The sequence below is a fragment of the Furipterus horrens genome, unplaced genomic scaffold, assembly GCF_987537825.1.
Source record: "Furipterus horrens unplaced genomic scaffold, mFurHor1.1.pri manual_scaffold_9, whole genome shotgun sequence".
NCBI classification, from domain to species: Eukaryota; Metazoa; Chordata; class Mammalia; order Chiroptera; family Furipteridae; genus Furipterus; species Furipterus horrens.
The window spans coordinates 48,582,095-48,600,607 of NW_028327179.1; the positions used below are offsets into that span (position 1 = coordinate 48,582,095).

At 41.4% G+C, this 18,513-nt stretch overlaps 1 protein-coding gene and 1 pseudogene across 1 annotated transcript in view; one reads left to right on the forward strand and one right to left on the reverse strand.

Annotated features, from left to right (window-relative positions):
* Nucleotides 1-7,319: 7,319 nt before the first annotated feature.
* Nucleotides 7,320-7,899, reverse strand: LOC150001698 (large ribosomal subunit protein eL6 pseudogene; annotated as a pseudogene).
* A 2,759-nt stretch (nt 7,900-10,658) lies between these two features.
* GSAP (gamma-secretase activating protein) overlaps nt 10,659-18,513 on the forward strand; it is a 99,940-nt gene continuing 92,085 nt past the window's right edge. Inside the window, exon 1 of the mRNA XM_090287306.1 lies at nt 10,659-10,832. Within this exon, the coding sequence (XP_090143432.1) occupies nt 10,724-10,832 (109 nt within the window). The 5' untranslated portion in view covers nt 10,659-10,723. The remainder of the gene's footprint in view (nt 10,833-18,513) is intronic.

An 18,513-nucleotide genomic window follows, 5' to 3' on the forward strand; every position in this document is an offset into this window, starting at 1 on the left:
CATTGAGCTTCTCCATAATCCATGTTTTGAATTCCATATCTGATAGTTTGCTCTCATCTATTTCATTTAGCACTCTTTCTGGGGATTCTACCTTTCCTTTCGATGGGAGGTTGTTTCTCTGTCTCCCCATTTTTGTGACTCCTATTGTTTGTTGGTGCTTCTTAGAATGATCTGCACTTCCTGGATCTGCCCCTGCTGGCATCAGATCCTGTACCAGTCTGTGCCTAGGCAGCTTGTTGCAGACTTCCAGGGATCTACTTCCTTTGTTTGGCTTCTTTAGTTGTTAATCTATTCAATCTATGATTGGCCATCAGGCTTAAGGACCATGGGTGTGGCAGCTTAATTCCTGTAGGCAGGGCTTTTGCTTCCCCTCAGACTGACACCACTTGGAGGGGAATGGTCTGCCTGCAGTACTGGGGATGAGTCAGCACTGGGACCCGGCCAGCCACTTCCCCAGCTCTCCCCTCAAAGCCACCACACCAAACTCTCCCCAAGAATCTCCAGTCCTCTCTGCCTTCTCTCCGCTCGAGCCCAGGGTAAGTGGGGGCCAAAATATTTTCGTATGTGATCTGCTTAAGAGCTCTTTTTCTCCAGCTGTTTCTCTCCGGCTAGCAAGAAACCCTGTGGCTTTTCACTTTTCTCAGCTGGATACTATTTTACTTTCCACTCTGTTGCTGTAGGCTGGGAAGCTCAGCTGGGGGTTTAGACCCTGCCCTTCTCAGAGGGAATCCCCAGCTGCTGAGCTGTTTCTCAGTCCCTTCGGCTGCCACTCGTGTGAGCCCAGGCAGCCCTTCCGCGTCTTCACACTCCCTACCAGTCATGTTGTGATGTAGCGGCCTTTCCTGTCGCTCCGTGGTTACAAGACTTCTCTCCAGCTAGTGTTCGGTTGGTTATTCCAGATGATTTCTCCAAAATTAAGTTGTAAATCCAGACTAGTTCTGGGAGGAGGTTAGTGTAGCTTCCACTTACTCCTCCGCCATCTTGTTTCTTAGCACATATGAGTTTGTTAATGAAAATATTGTTTTAATCAGTTTAAGTGAATTAAATGCTCTAATCACAGGAAACAGGGCAACTGAATGGATAAGGAAAACAGACCCATATATATGCTGTCCAAAAGAGACCCTCTGAAGATCAAAGACCCACAGAGATTGAAAATAAAAAGATGAAAAAAGAAATTTCATGGAAATGGAAGTAAAAAAAAAAAACTTATGTAGTAGTACTTATATCAGACAAATAGACTTTAAAACAAAGGCTATAATGAGATAAAGAAGAAAATTACATAATGATATAGGAATCAATCCCACAGGACAATATAATCTTTGTAAACACGCACCCAAGAGAGGAGCCTCTAAATATATAAAGCAAATATTGATGGATACAAAGGAATAGACTGAAAATAATACATAGTAGTGGACTTTAATACTCCATTCACATCAATGGATAGACCTTCCAGACAGAAAATCAACAAGGAAACAATGGCCTTAAGTGATATATTAGACCATATGGATTTAATTGATATTCTCAGAGCATTTCAAGCCAAAGCAGCAGAATATACATTCTTTTCAAGTGCACATGGAACAGTGTCCAGGATAGACAACATGTGAGGACACACAACAAGTCTCAATACATTTAAGAAGACTTAAATATCAAGCATCTTCTCTGACCACAATGATAGGAAACTAGAAATCAATTACAAAAAGAAAACTGAAAAATACACTAACACATAGCAGCTAAATAATATGATGCTGGACTTACAGCCAAGCTGGAGCTGTAGACAGACACGCTGCGTCTTCCTCCACAACTAAGAAGGAATACAACTACCTCAAAACTAGAGACAACCAGAAGTTCCAGAAAATCAAACTGCATGAAAGTCCAGCAAACGAAAATATAAAGAAGAAATACTCATCCAGACAGGTAGGAGGGGTGGAGAGGACGTGGTATGGTGGTGGTGGTGGCAGCGGCAGTGACAGGCCAGCAGAAAGCTCAGTCACACATTTAAAAAAGTCAGGAGGGACACCTGGGGAGCATTCCCAGCTCCTCACCGGACCTCGCAGCTCATAGTCCCAGAACCAGGGAAAATCAAGCCTCATTGCTTCTGACTGTGCAGACCAGTGGGGGTTGGAGTGGAGTCAGAATCTGCTTGTTTAAAAAGCCCCCACGGTCCTAGAACATCCACAGCCCCACCCACTCTGGGAACCATGGCCAGGATGGCAGCTAGAGGGGTGTAAATTTGGTGCATAAGTGGGAGAGGTGCCTGGAAAAAGGGTGAATGCTGGGAAGGAGGCATTGTTCCCCCTTGAACCCCTCCCCCACATACAGTGACACAACGTAGTGAAGCAGGTCGCCCTAAAGGTCCACCCTTACAATGTAACAGGAGCAATGGCTCTACCTGGGATGTGGAGGCAAACAAACACAGGAGCCTGTCAGAATGAGGACACAGAGAAGTATGGCCCAAAAGAGGGAATAGATCAAGCTTCCTGTGGGAGAACTAAGTTACAAGGACGTAGCTAACCTAACAGATGAAGAATTCAAAACACTGGTGATAAAGATGCTCACAGGTTTGACAGATATGCTTGAGTATAGCAAACACATAAGAGAAGAAATGAAGGCTATGCTAAGTGAAACGAAGTAAAGTCCACACAAAACTAATGGTGAAGGGAAGGAAACCAGGGTTCAAATTAATGATTTGGAACATAAGGAGGAAAAAAAACATTCAACCATTGCAGAATGAGGAAGCAAGAATTGAAAAAAATGAGGAAAACTTCCCAAATTTTGCGAAGGAGATGGACATACATGTCCGGGAGCCGGACCCAGAGGGGACCACACCAGGATGCATCATGATTGAGATGCCAAAGGTGAAAGATAAAGAGAGAGTCCTGGGGGGCAACAAGAGAGAGGTGGAGAGTTGCCTACAAGGGGGTGCCTATAGGACTATCGGCTGATTTCTCAGAGGACACTTTGCAGGCAGGAAGGAACTGGCAAGCAGTATTCAAAGTGATGAAAGGCAACCTGCAATCAGGATTACTGTATTCAGCAAAGCTATCATTTGGAATGGAAAGGCAGATGAAGTGCTTCCCAGACAAGGTGAAGCTAAAGGAGTTCATCATCACCAAGCCATTATTATATGAAATGTCAAAGGGACTTACTTAAGAAAAAGAAGATCAAAACTATGAACACTCAAATGACAATAAACTCGCAAGTATCAACAACTGAACCTAAAAAATAAAAACAAAATCCAACTAAGCAAACCAGAATAGGAATGGAATCATAGGTATGGGAATCATTTGGACAGTTATCAGCTGAGAGGGGGGAGGGAGAGAAATGAGGATATGATGCAGGAATTAAGAAGCATAATTGGTTGGTACAAAATAGACAGGGGGAAGTTAAGAATAATATAGGAAAGGGTGAAGCCAAAGAACTTATATGCACTACCCATGGACGTGAACTAAGGGGGTTGGGATTGCTGGAGTCAAGGTGGGTACTGGGCAGAGTGGAGCAAAGGAGGAAAAAATGGAACTACTGTAACAACATAATCAATAAAATATCCTTTAAAAAGTAATAATAATATGATGCTAAACAATGAATGGGTTAACAATGAGATCATGGAAGAAATCAAAAGATACCTTGAGACAAATGAAAATAAAAACACAATTACCCTTTTTGTTCACAGGTCAGAATTCAATCCACTGAGCCACACCAGCCAGGGCTAGGACATTTCTTGCAGCAATATTTTTTTTTCTGATATATCTCCTTGGAAAAGGGAAACAAAGTGAAAAAAATCAACAAATAAGGCTATATCAAACTAAAAAGTTTTGGGACTTCCAGCCAAGATGGAGGCCTAGACTGAGACACTCTGTCTCCCTCCACAACTAAGAAGGAATACAACTACCACAAAACCAGAAACAACCAGAAGTTCCAGAAAATAAATGAAAGTCCAATGTATGAAATTATAAAGAAGTGGTGCTTGTCCAGATGGGTAGGAGTAGCGAAGTCGGGGCACAGAGGTCAAGCTGTGCTGGCGGTGACAGCAGTGGCAATTGCAGCAGGATGGCAGTAAGCACAGACACCTGTATTTAAGGGGAGGCAAGAAGCACCTGGGGAGCACTGCCGGCTGCAGACCAGACCCATCAGCTTGCGATTCCAATGCTGGGAAAAGCAGACCCCCCCATTGCCTTGGACTGTGAGGCTCAGATGGGATGGAGATGGAGGAGGAGGCTCCCAGTCTCTCAGCGGAGAGTGAAAGACAGGAAGCCATCTTGGACCTTCATCTCAACAGAAAAAGCCACAGCATGGTGAGAAGGTCGCCTGGTTGTGATGAGTGCATGGGGCTCTGCCCCCTATAGCGTAGAATGTGTGATAGCTCTGCCCAGAAAGCAAAGGTAAACACAAAACTGTCAGGATGGCACAGATCATGATAGAGATCCCGGTGACTCAGCTGACCAGACAGCAAATATCTAATCTAACGAAGCAGCAGATAGGAAATCTTTCTGAGGCACAGTTCAGAGCTTTGGTTATAAAAATGCTTACAGACCTAACAGCAGATCTTAAACAAGACGAGGAAGGAATGAAGGCTAGTCTTGCTGAAATGAACAAAAACACATACAAAACTAGTGGTGAGGGGGAAAAAAAACAGGAGTCAAATCAACAAATCGGAAAATAGGGAAGGAACAAACAGTCAACCAGTGCAGAAAGAGGAAATGAAAAGTGAGGAAAATGAGGAGAGGATCAGAAAACTATGGGACAGCTATAAGCGGGCCAAAATCTGAATCACAGGGTTGCCAGAAGGTGAAGAAGAAGAACTAGAAATTGAAAACATATGTGAAAAATGAAGCAGAACTTCCCTAACTTGGGGAAGGAAATAGACTTACAGGTCCAGGAAACACAGAGAGCTCCAAAAAAAGTGGACCCGGGGAGAACCACACCAAGACACATTATAATCAAAACGTCAAAGATTAAGGATAAAGAAAAAATCTTAAAAACAGCAACAGAGAAGAAGAGAATTACATACAAAGGGGTCCCAATAAGACTATTAGCTGATTTCTCAAAAGGAACTCTGCAGGCAAGAAGGGACTGGCAAGAAATATTCCAAGTAATGAAAAGCAAAAACCTACAACCATGATTACTCTATGCAGCAAAGCTGTCATTCAGAATAGAAGGGCAGAGAAAGTGCTTCCAGGACAAAGTAAAACTGAAGGATTTCATCAGCTCCAAACCACTGTTATATGAAATGTTAAAGGGACTTGTTTGGGAGAAGGAGGATCAAAACTATGAACATTAAAATGAAAACTGTATCACAACAACTAACAACAGAAGCTAGGGAATCAAAACAAAGGCAAACTAAGTAGGCAACAAGAGTGGGAAAGGAATTATAGGTATGGGGAACATTTTGGGAGGAGGTCGGCGGGGAGGGTGAAGGAGGGAAAGGCAAGGAGATGGTACAGGGGAGTGGAGTAGACAGGAAGATGTTGAGAGGAACTATATGCACAACCAATGGGCATGGACTAAGGTGGGGGGGACAACTGGAGGGAGGGGGGGTCACTGGGTGGAGAGGAACAAAGGGGAAAGAAAGTGGAACTATAACAGCATAATCAATAAGACATATTTAAAAAAATGTTTTTGCACAACAAAGGAAAACCAACAAAATGAAAAGACAACTTACTAATATTTCTGATAAAGGGTTAATATCCAAAATTTATAAGGAACTCACACTAGTCAATCTCCAAAAACAAACAATCCAATTATAAAGTGGGCAAAGGACCTAAATGGATACTTCTCCAAAGAGGACATACAGATGGCCAGTAGACATGAAAAGATGCTTACCATCATTAATTATCAGAGAGATGCAAATTAAAACTGCAACGAAGCATCACCTCACACCTGTCTGAATGGCAATCATCAATAAATCAACAAGTGTTGTTGAGGATAGAATGAAGATTGGTGCAGCCACTATGGAAAACAGTATAAAGTTTACTCAATAAATTAAAATCAAAACTGCCTTATGACCAAGCAATTCCACTTCTATGTCAAAGCAGCATTATTTACAATAGTGAAGATATGGAAGCAACTGAAGTGCCCATCATAGACTAGTGGATAAGAAAGCAGTGGTATATACATAAAATAGACTAGTACTTGGTCATAAAGAGAATGTAATCTTAGCATTTGCAAGAAAATTGATGAACCTAGAGGGTGCTATGCTAAGTGAAAAAAGTTAGAGAATGACAAATATATGATTTCACTTATCTGTGGAATCTATAGAATCAAATAAGCAGACAAACAAAATAGAAACAGACCCATAGATACAGAGAACAGAATGATGCTTGACAGAGGGGAGGGAAGTTCGGGAGCTGGATGAAAAAGGGAATGGGATTAAGAAGCACAAATTGGTAGTTACCAAATTGTCATAGGGATGTAAAGTACAGTTTAGGGAATATAGTCAATAATATTGTACTAACTATGTATGGTATTAAGTGGGTATTAGACTTATTTGGGGTTTGCTTTGTAAAGTATATGATTATATAATCATTATGCTGCACACCTGAGACTTATACAAAATAATATAGAATGTAAACTGTAAGTGAAAAATAAAATTAGTTATTTTTTACGAACCAGGGGTATGGACTTGGGGGGAGGATTGCTGGGGGAGGGAGATACTGGGTGGAGGGGAGTAAATGGGAGAAAATTGGAACTATTGTAACAATATAATCAATAAAATACATTTAAAAAATTAAATTAAAAAATGTCTTTTTAGCATATTTTTTGTTCCACTGAATGCAAATTTAAAACCTAGAATCTTTAGTTCTTTCCTTAGTAACCTTGCACTTTTAGCCTTTTAAATTAGATTTGTTAAATAGGCCATTTTCTAACTCCTTCAAAATCAAGTCATAGTTTACCACTTCTGGGAGCTCTTTCTTGGTTGGGAGCGTGGAATAGAACTTTTCATTTTAACATCTTTGTTTAAAAAATTTCATTTATAAATGATTCACTAAATCCACATTTTTGAAGGAAACTCTAAATTTCAAGATAAAATTACAAAGAACCTTATGTATAGTGAGGAAACCAAGCTGTGTGATTTCCCACTACTGTCCCAGAATTCCACCTGTTATAGTGTGGTATTTGGATATGTTCATGCTTTAAGGTAATTTAAGAGTCATCTAATTCAATTCACTGGACATAATCAACACATACACCAGTAGCGGGAGACTTGTGTTCTGTTCCCAAATCTGTGGTTAACTAGTTTTGCTACTTTAGGCTAGACACTCATTTAATCTTCTTTTTTTTTTTAACAGATTAGTTATTTAATTGGGTTTTTCGAAAGAAGCTTAGAACTTCATCTTGTGAGGATAAAGCCTGTTTGTGAGAGCGAACAAACAGTGGAGGCAGCCCTGCAGCTGAAGAACCGCTTTGATTTTTTGGCAGAATTTGTGAGTCCACGGCTTTCTGATCAATCTTGCGCTGCTCTGTAATCTCATATTTCTCCTTTTCGGTGTTGAAAATCTCCTGCTCCTGGTGTCTGGGCTTGCGCAGCTGCTGCTTCTTGAAGTAGGCATCAGTGAGGTGTTTCGGAATTTTCATACCGCTTATATAAATTTTGGTGGAGGTGGCGATGACAAACTTCTGGTGTGTTCTATGCAGAGGAACTCGATTAAGGAACAGAGGTCCAGTCATAGGTGGCAAGCCACTGCTCAGCTGCTTCAGGAAAATCACCCTCTTGCCCCTGTAGTGTCCAGTGAGGATGATGAGAATGGTCCTGGGAGTGATGCTGGCCCGCAGTTTCCTCACGTGCTGTCTGAAAGGTTGCTTGCCGTGGCTCAACAGCTTTCGAGGCACATCTTCAGTAGGATAGTATCTAGGCATTTTGCGAAGTTTAACCACTCGGGTACCACCGTTCTTGTCGCCACCAACTGGTTTCGTGACAGTAGCAAGAACCTTCTCCGTTTTCTTTTCAATCCTGGATTTAGCTGCTGAATACTTCGCCTTGTACATGGCCTTTAGAGAATACATCGCTGACCGAGAATACCTGCCAATTCCTCGGATTAGGACAGGGTTTTGGCTGCAGTGGGGCTTCCCCTTCTTAGGCGTCTTGGCCTTGGGGTTACCCTTCTTAACCTTGCCACCAGCATCAGCCTTCTTGGCTTCAGGTTTCTCCTCCTTAGTATCTGGCTTCTGTTTTTTTCACCCGCCATCTTGCAAGATGGGAGAAAGAACTAAGGTCCTCCATTTCACCTTTTTGAGTTCAGTATCCTCATCTATAAAATAAAGTCCTTGATTATAAGACATTTAAGTCTCTAATTCTATGCTATGCTCTGATTTTAATGAACATGATGGTTTATTCTTAAAATTTCTAACAAGCAAGATCACTTCTACTCAATTCAAAGCCAGTTCCAGTGCTTAATGATTCTTTTAGGCAGGTTTCTTTTCTTTATTTCCCCAACTTTGTTGAGGAATAGTTGACAAATACAGTCATATACATTTAAAGTGTACAATGTGATGGTTTGATATACATATAAATTGTGAAATGATTATCACAATCAAGTTAACACATCTATCAATAAAGCAGGTTTTAAAATAAAGAAGATATGACAGCCACCAGTTCTGTCTTCTCTAGAGTTGAAGGATAATCTATTGGCATTCTTCTTCTATTAACCTTTTGCAAATTTAACTAGTAAGTCACCATTTACCTATCTTTTTCCATAGCAAATGATCTCTAGCTCTGTCATTCATAAACTTCTTTCATGGTTTTGGCCACATCTTTCTGCTATCTTGGTTATTATTTATCATCCTCTCTATATTCCTTTTTACTTAAATTTGTTTTGAAGAGGATCTTATATAAATCACTGCTTGATAAGGACTATAAAATCAATCATTCTTGCAAAAATAGAGGTTAACTGTGAAAATAACAGAAATTTATTGAACTTTTAAAATAGGCAAGTGAAGACATTTCTGTATGACAAAGGCAACAAGCTTAATTTACTATGAAACATTTTTGTAGGAGTTCCCCATGAACTCCTTTTATGCACTAGGAATATTAGCAACCTCATTAAGCATTTCTGTTAAATCTTCATGCACTTTACAGGTGGATTTTCTTATGAATACGGTGTTAAGTATTGGAATTCCACCTAAAATCACCCCTACCTCAATTGGAGAAACTAGTCTGTAGGGCAAAATCAAGTTTCTTTTACCTTTCTTTAGAATAGTTTTCAAATCATAGCAAACCTAAGAATCACCCTAGGCTCTGGCTAAAATGCACATTTCTGGGCCTTGCCCTAGTCTAGACCAGAGCCCAGGAGTCTGCATTGTAAAACAGCTTCCTGGATGACTGCAATGCAGGTAGTTTTCAGGAAACAGGTGACAAGGCATTTTTCATCATTACTGTATTTGCTCATTTTTCAATAACTTGAGCACTTTCAAGGTACTCTCTTAGGGGTAGGAAGGAAAGGGACAGAGAAGTGTGCCAAGACTCAAGGTTCAATTTTCATGTCTCAAGGCAGTATATGATTGTCAAATGAGGTGCACTAGCAATACCTCTCTAGGAATTCAGGGCTGGGAAGGTGGCTGTGGGCTGCAGTTGTGAGGCGGCTTTGTGGATCCAGGTTGGAAGGGCCTGGTAATTTTTTTAAGAGGAAGGAGGGTAGAATCAGAGGGATTCTGGAAGTCAGCTTAGCCTGGAGCTGAAGTTCTAGGTGAAAGGCTGGAAGGGTCCATTAAAGTGTAGGCACTTAATGCTGGGGCAGTCAACTGTTACTCAAGAACTCTATAGAGGGACATGAGGACAGCTCTGTTTTAGGACAAGTAGTAACCTGGTGTTGATGTTCAGGAGGGATTGAAGCTGCCAAAGACAACCATTAAACTTATGCTGCTGTGGGCAGGAATGAAAAGAAAACTGAGATATATTTGTTGTGATGGGGATAAGGAGGTGTCCAAGAAGGCAGGTGCCCCCAGAAGAATAAGAGCACCTTTTAAAAGGTTAAACAATCCTAAACAATTTAGCTTCACTGAAGTCAGTCGTGGGAAACCCATACACAGACAGAGACCGATCTGTGTTAGGCTAATTATTCCTTTCCAGTGTCTCCAGTATCTCTCTTAAAACAGAAGCATCTTCATCGCTCTCTGCTGCTACTTACTACCTAAATACTACAGATAAAACACTACCACGCTGAAACTGGGGCCAGAATGCCCCAAATAGCGCCCATTTCTGCCCCTGCGATGAACTAGAACCCTCTCAGGACACTCCCCTAGCGAAGTGGGTTCCAAACTTTACTGTACAGTAGAATCACCTGGGGAATTTTTAAAAGAAAGAAAAAGAAAAATGCCGAACGCCCACATCTAATGTGCAACAAACATAGTTTGAAAACCATTGGTCTAGCCACATCTCCTCCAGAGCCCATAAAAAAAATCCAAACCCTCCCGCCCTTTTCTGTCCCTCTCGCGGAGGGAGCACGTTGAGGGTTTGGGGCTGGGTGGGCCTGTTTCCCGCGCCTCGGTTCCCGTTTCCTCCAGCCCAGCGTGCCCAGTTCGCGGCTCCCGTGCTCGGCGTCGGTCAGGAGGAGGCGGTGCTCGGAGTTTCTCAGGCCGGGAAGCAGCAGAACCGAAAGCAACCGGCAAGGGAAGGCGGGGAGAGGAAGGAGGGGGCGGGCGCAGGGGGAGAGGGGCGAGGTGGCGAACATTGGCCGGGAATGCCCGCGGCGCGGCAGCCCCGGAGCCGCCTGGTGGCTGCGTCCTGGCGATGGCTCTCCATCTGGTCGCCGACTTCGATCTCCGAAAGGACGCGCTCCCGTGGCTGCGGGCTCAGCGGGCTGCGTCGACTGGCACTGGGGCACGAGGCGGCTGCGCAGGTGCTGGCGGAAAGCCGGTGGGGATCGGTGAGGCGGCGGGGCTGAGCCATTCAACCTAGGGGCTCCCAGAGTGGCTGAGGTGGTGGGCACAGACCAGACGCCAGTGCGGGGCGGGTGGTGGTGGTGGGGTGTGCTGGAGGCGGACAGCCTGTGGCCCGGGCCAACCTGTGAAGGTTACAGCCGAAGGCATGAGCTTCCCTCTTTGGAGTCCGGGCTGTGTCACCCTCACCCCCGGCCACTGGGTGAAGGTAGGTGGGGCAGCCCTTAGGCAAGGTCGCGGCTGGGTTACATTTCTTTTTCTAGCTAGTCCTCCCGCCTCTGGCTTGTTTGTTTCCCACAGTAGTTCACCTTTAGTAGAAAGGCCGGGATGACTAGGTAACCTCAGCATCATCTCGTCGGGTAGGACCGGAGGAGCAGCTGCCGAGACTACGCGCCTCCTGCGGCCCAGGACCGCAGGGCGTGGGAGAGGGTCGTTCCTCATGCTTCATTCGCATCTCACCTGCCAGGGGAAGAAGGTTCATTACCCTCGTAGGGGCTCTGACAAGACTAGGGGCTCCTGGAAGTTCTTAGGTTGTGAGAAAGAAAAGAATCGTGGCCACCAAGAAAATTATATAAACACTGAAGAGCTGTAGTTTGTTCCCACAGATGTGAGACGTGCTTCTGCATCTGTGTGAACAGTGTCTGATTTAGGGACATGCCGCTTCGGGTGTGAAGTGCAAGAGGACTGTGAGCAGTACACTGACAACCAGCCCGCTGTGTTCCAAAGAAGCACCTAGCCCACCACCCCTAGCACACCAACTGTGCCTGCCGGCAAGGGTGGCCTGAGACAGACGGATGGGTGCTCAGGTTTCTGCCCAACTTCCTCAGGGAATACATTCCCGGAAGTTGAGGCTTTGTTCACAAAAAATCCTTTGTTTGACTTTTGATGAGGGACTTTTGAACCTCCCCAGCATGGATCAATCAAAACTTTAAAGAAGGGGAACTCTGATTTCCCAGGTGTTAAACTTTTTATTCTTAAGAAGTGTGCTGTAAACGATGGTGCATCTTCAGGGCTTAAATTTAGCTTCAAAGCAGTGATACCCCCGGATCCCACCTTGTGCAGAGTAACTCTCCATCCCTGCGTGCTTGCCTCTTTTTCTCCTGCTTTTGCTTAAACACCGCAGACCACTGGAGAACATTTTTTGGAAGGGCTCTCAAATGTGCAACTCTTTTTCACCTTAGTTCTGGTGAAAGTTTTCTATCCCTACCTTATATCTTTCACAATCCTGTGTTGGTTGTTAGTTCCAAATAATGAGTCTTGTTTTTGTAGCTCAAGACTTGTGTTTGACTGGTGAGTTTGACTAATGACTAGTGTCATTATTAGCAAAACTTCTCATTTGGGGGGAAATTTTAAAAAGTCTCCTGAATATCTAAAGAGTTTTTGAAGGTGTAACTTTTAAAAATACAGTAGGCAGCTCCATCCCCAAATGGTCTTCTCTTTGAACATCCACCTTGTACAGCTAAATGGTAGTTGTCTGCAAATGAGAAGTTAGATCAAGTGTGAAATGCCGCAATCCTATGTTTCAGTACTGGTGTTGTGATTGAAAATCTGTGTGTGAGTCAGTTAGATTTTGGCTTCCTTCTGTCTTTCACTTGTGTATAAAGAAATATAAACTTGTGTATTGACATTCCACTAAACAGAAGGTACCCTTGGGTCCTCAGAAACTAAATTTACTAGAAATACCAGATTTTTAATACATATATTAAAACTTTAAAGAAGGGAAACTGTGATTTCCCAGGTGTTAAAATATTTTTTTAAAGAAGGGTGCTGTAAAAAATTTATATTTAGTATTTTGCTCTTGCAGAGCACCTTAGTAAAGATATTAATGTTATACTAAAAGAAATTGTTACTACTGCTAATCACCAGTGGGTGGTAGCTCAAACAAACAAACAAGCAACAACAACAAAAAGCCAACCCGCACCTCAAGTTAATTCCTCTTCTGCTATAATTTGTAGTACTGACGGGGGAATCTGGGATTTTATTTTATTTCTAGCACAGCTATTACTCCATACAGCTGTGCAAATTATTTTCCTTTTGAAGTCTCAGCTTTTCAAATGTAAATTGTAATGTTTCCTGTCGGCACACTTGCTATCTACATTTGAAGCCTTAATAATTTTTTAAAAAGAGTTTATTTATTTATTTTTAGAGAGAGGAGAAGGGAGGGAGAAAGAGAGGGAGAGAAACATCAATGTGCGGTTGCCTCTTGTGCGCCCCCAACTGGGGACCTGGCCTGCAACCCAGGCATGTGCCCTGACTGGGAATCAAACCAGTGACCCTTTGGTTCTCAGTCCGGTGCTCAATCCACTGAACCACACCAGCCAGGGCGAAGCCTTAATATTTTTATATAAACAAATACAATTGAAGATTTCATAGTGGTGCTAAGTAGTACCTGTGAAGTATGACATATTCCTGGCAAAAAAGCCAGGTCTAACCATGGACATTCAGTCTTTTAATCAACAAGGAGTCAAGGAATATATAATTTCGTTTGCTTGCTTGTGAAGTCCAAATAAATGAAAGCATACTGTATGCATTCTTTTTGCTTTTTTCCCTCCTCAATATTGTGAGATTTACCCAGGTTGACTGTTGTAGCTTTAGTTTATTAGTTTTCACTGCTATATAGTATTCCATTGTATGAATATACACTGTACAGCAATATGGTGAAAAGGGGTATACCTCTTTGATCCTCCTTTCAAGGAAGGACTTGTCCCAGGGGTTGCGAGTGTGGTCAGCAGGTAGTCTTTAGCTGCTCAGCCTTTCAGGGATTGTTTTGACAGAGGGCTATCTGGCCTAAAGGTGTGGCCCACTTCTAATTAGGGTGTGAGATGGGGTATAAAGGCCTGACCATTTTGACTCAACATGGTACAACTGTGACAATCCGTTTCAGTTCCAGAGCTTCTCCAATGGAGGACCCTGAGGTCACCTAAAGCTACTGGGCCTGCATTGCAGCTTGACTCCTCCCCCTGCCATGTTCTGCATCCTTCTCCATCCTCCTGCAGGTTTTAATTCCATCTTACTAAGCACTCTGCAATGAACACCCCAGATAATAAACTCTCTCAGGGTGCTTCCTAGAGAACCCAACTTTACTTATCTTTTTTCTGGCTGGTGACATTTGGGAGGTTTCTGGGATATGCTGTTACAGTCAGTGCTTTTACTGACTTTGTCTATGTTGCCTGGTGCACAGATGTGCAAGTTTTTCTAGGATGAATGTCTAACAGTGGAGTTTCTGAGTCAGAGGCTATGTACATCTTTATATTTCCTGGGTAGTGCCAAATTGTTTTCCAAAGTGGTTGAACTTATTAATACCCCCATTTAGAGTATAGAAATATTGTCAGTGCTCTGTATCCTCACAGCTCTTGATATTTCCAGATTTAAATTTTTTTTGTCAAACTGGTGGATTTAAATGTTTCATTGTGTTTGAGGTCGAGTATCTCTATATATTTATTGGCCATTTGACTTTCCCCTTCCATGAGATGTCTGTCATCCTTTTGTCCATTTTTCTATTGTGTTTTATTTATCATATTGATTTTTAAGGGTTCTTGATGTATTATGGATTCTAGTCCTTTATCATGTATGGTGCAAGTATTTTCTCTCAATATGTTACTTTTTTATTTTTATTTTTTATTTTGTGATGGTGCCTTTGGTAAAAATATTTTAATGTAGTCTAATTTATGAGTCTTATCCTTTATGGTTTGTGCTTTTTTTGGATCTTATAAAGAAATCCCACCATATTCAGAAATCATGAAGACATTTTTACATGAACTTCTAAAAGCTTTATAGCTTTGCTTTTAGCATTTTGTTTTAATTTATATGGAAATTTATTTTTGTGAATGACATAATATAGGAACCCAATTTTATTGTTTTTCCATATTAGTAGCTAATTGTTCTAGTATTACTAACTAAAGAGCCTTGCCACTTCCCATTGACAACAAAGCCACTTCTGTCACACATCAAGTTTTTCTTCTTCTTTTTTTTTTTAGAGGCTTAAAACAACATGTATTATCTTCCAGTTTCAGTGGGTCAGGAATCTGAGCAAAAATTAGTTGGGTCTTTTTTTCTGGCTTCCTAATCATTGTTTCCCTGTTCTTTTGGCACTGTCCTTCCTTTTCCCTTTTCTTGCCCTGCCTTCCAAGTCTCCTTTTCTCCTTTTTATTGCTTCTTAACTAATCACCCTATTTTTGCCTTTCCTCATTTTATGAATTTGAAATCACATAATGATATTTACTTCATAAGTTTAGGGGTTATAATACCTGATTATGTTGAGCCTGAAGACTTTTTTTTGAATTATTTACAGATTATAAATGTCATAAGTATAATCATATTTTGTCACCTCTTGATCTGTGTATTAGGAACTAGTTCGAGTATTTGTATAAGGCTGTGATGTTCCCCACCCCCCGTATAGCTACTGGAAAGACAAGAAATACTTCTTTATTTGATTTTTGTCTCAGTGACTGGGAACAAAACTTATGTATTTGGCAACATCTTCCTGTAAAGTGAAATCACTTGTGTTTAGCAAAGAATAGATTGAAATGGATAAGTATATCTGGCAAACCAGCTTCAATTTTACATGAGCTATGACTTGCCAACACATTTAATATCTAGGTACTCTTCTTTTCTTTAGTAAGTTTCTTATAAGAGAATCTCATCTATTAAAATGCTACATTTTTTTTCTTCATGAGCACTGAGTACACTGAACTGTGAAGTTAAACCTCATTTCCTCATTTGAAATTGCTAAACTTCCTCCTCTGGACTTTCCACCAATGAGTTATTGGGAGAAGAGTCAGGATGAATAAGCAAAGAGGTTATTGAATAGTTCTTTTATTTTTTATTATATGTTTTTCCATTACCACTTGTCTCCCTTATATCCTCTTTAAGTGTGTATCTAAAACATGAGCAGCTAAGCAGGGGAGGAAGGACTGATGGGTTAATGGTATGTGGTGAGACATTGGTCTCTGAATTTCCAGCAATGCCCGATTTGTCTAATTCAAATGTCCTTGAGGTGAGAACCATGTACATAACTGCAGGATTATTTAAACTGCAGTTATTACTACCTAACAGACCCATGAAGGCCTTCTCTTAATTATTTCTTTCAACTGTCTACCATGGCTGCATTATAAGCTGGTCCTAGTTATGCTATCTAATGAATATTGTTTAATATACAGGGGTGGGCAAAAGTAGACATACAGTTGTTCATATGGAAAATAATACAATAATTAAAAAATAGTAACACAAGAATAAACTGTGTTTTGCATACTCACAACTATAAACCTATTTTTTGACCATCCCTGTGTGTTATAAATACGTAGTTTAGTGGTTCTCAACTCTGGCTGCACATTAGAATCAGCTGGGGAACTTAAAAACACATAACACCAGTGACTAGGCCCCTTACCAGCACAAGAAAATGAGAGTAATTTAGGGTGTGGTTTGGGGATCCACGGTCTTTTTAAAGCTCTCTTGATGATTCTAATGCACAGCCAGAATTGAGAACTACTGGTTTAATGGAATAAGCATATATCATTTGTTGTGATCTGTACTTATTGGACAATTTTTTTCTCTTAAGTTTTTAGTGATTTAAAAATAGATGTGCTTTTGCAAGGAAATTGGGTTTTCTTAGCAAGATTTCTTATAAAGGAGTTTCTATCTTAGTTGAAACTTTTTAAGTGTACTTTTCAGAAAGTTTCTCTCAGCATTCTTATAATCTTGAAAGAAAAAAAATACTTCTCAAAATATTGACACATTGCATTCCAGAAGTTTTGAGTCATATGCAGGATGAAAAGAAACTTACTCAAATTCCCTTTAGATGTCTACAGAATCTACCTTAAAAGGACTTTTCAGTAATTATCCATTTTCCCATTGTAAGTGTGGTACAGGAAACTTAGTTCATTCTCTTTACCTTTTTCTAGTTTCTAGGCCACTTTTTCCATGTATGATACTGGCCAAGTATCTTAACCTCATTTCAATTCAATTGTTTTATCATTACAATGTGCCTATAATGATTTGCATGGTATGGATGAGATAGAAATGAGAACTCTGAAAATTGTGAAGTGCTATTTAACAGCAAGCTAATTGAATCATATTATTCTCCTAAGAGACCAAGTGATTATCCTTATTTTTCTGATCAGTGAGAAATGTTTCTGACAGCTCAAATACATTGCAAAGTGTGTATACGATATATAAAAAACATTTTCTGCCTCTCTTTGTCCTGCCTCTAGAAGATCCACACAACTTTTTCCTATCAGGCGTAGGGAAGAGAGATCTCAGGATGATTCCTAAATCCTCTCTCTCTCTCTCTTTTTTGTTCTTGTTTATTCTATTACACTTGTCTTTATTTTTTTCCCCTTTGCCTCCTCTGTCCAGCCCACCCCTGCTCCCACAGTCCATCCCCACACTATTGTCCATTCCCATGGATCATTCATACATGTTCTTTGACTAATTCCTTCCCCTTCTTTCCATCATCCTCCTGCCCACCTTTCCTCCTGCAACTGTCGGTATGTTCCCTGTTTCCATGTCTCTGTTTCTGTTTTGCTCACTAGTTTATTTTGTTCATTAGATTCTTCTTATAAATGAGATCATATATTTGTCTTATCCCGACTGGCTTATTTCACTTAGAACGATACTCTCCAGTTCCATCCATGCTGTCCCAAAGGGTAGGAATTCCTCCTTTCTTCCTGCTGCAGAGTAATCCGTTGTGTAAATGTACCAGTTTTTTAATCCATTCATCTACTGATGGGCACTTAGGCTGTTTCCAACACTTGGCTGTTGTAAATAGCACTGCTATGAACATAGAATGTTCAGTCTTCCAATCCATGAACAGGTTATATGTTTCCATTTACTTGTATATTCCTTAATTTTTTTCTTCAGTGTTTTATAGTTTTCCAAGTACAGGTCTTTTACCTCCTTGGTTAAATTTATTCCTAGGTACTTTATTTATTTTTTGTTGCTACAGTAAATGGGATTTTTTTCTTAGTTTCCCTTTCTGGTTGTTCATTGATGGTGCATAAAAATGCCATCAGTTTCTGAATATTGAATTTGTATCCCACTCGTCGTCGGCAGCCGTCCGTCTCGAGAGATGATGGTGTAGCTTCTTAAGAGTCTATCTGCACCGCCGAGAATGGCTGTGTAGTCCGACTCGAGAGTGACACGGTATCTGTCTCCTCCCATGTTAAATCGACATCTTGCGATGACGCTGGAGTGTCCTCTCCAGTGAAGCTGAAGCTACAGAGCCTGGGCAGGGTGATATGGAGGGTCTGCTGTTGCCCATGCAGCAGACCCCCCCCTCTCTTCGCAGCTGAAGGGTCCAAGGGAAAGACGGAGTCAATACAACTTGGTTTCAGGTGCGCCGCAGGAGTTGCTGGTGTTGACTACAACGTCAAACCGCCTTAGGGACTCCGGCTCCGGATTTTCTGTCGGGGTTTACTCCCTTAGCCTTTCCCCTGAAGAGGTATGCCGCAAGGCAGCGGAGGTTTTTTGGAGTCAGAGTTTTCCTTCTCTGTTGTATCCCACTACTTTGCTGAATTCTCTTATTAGGTCAAGTAGTTCTTTTGTGGGCCTATAGTGTTTTCTATGTACTCTATCATATCATCTGCAAATAGTGACTTCCTCCCTTCCAATTTGGATGCCTTTTATTTCTTCTTCTCTGATCTC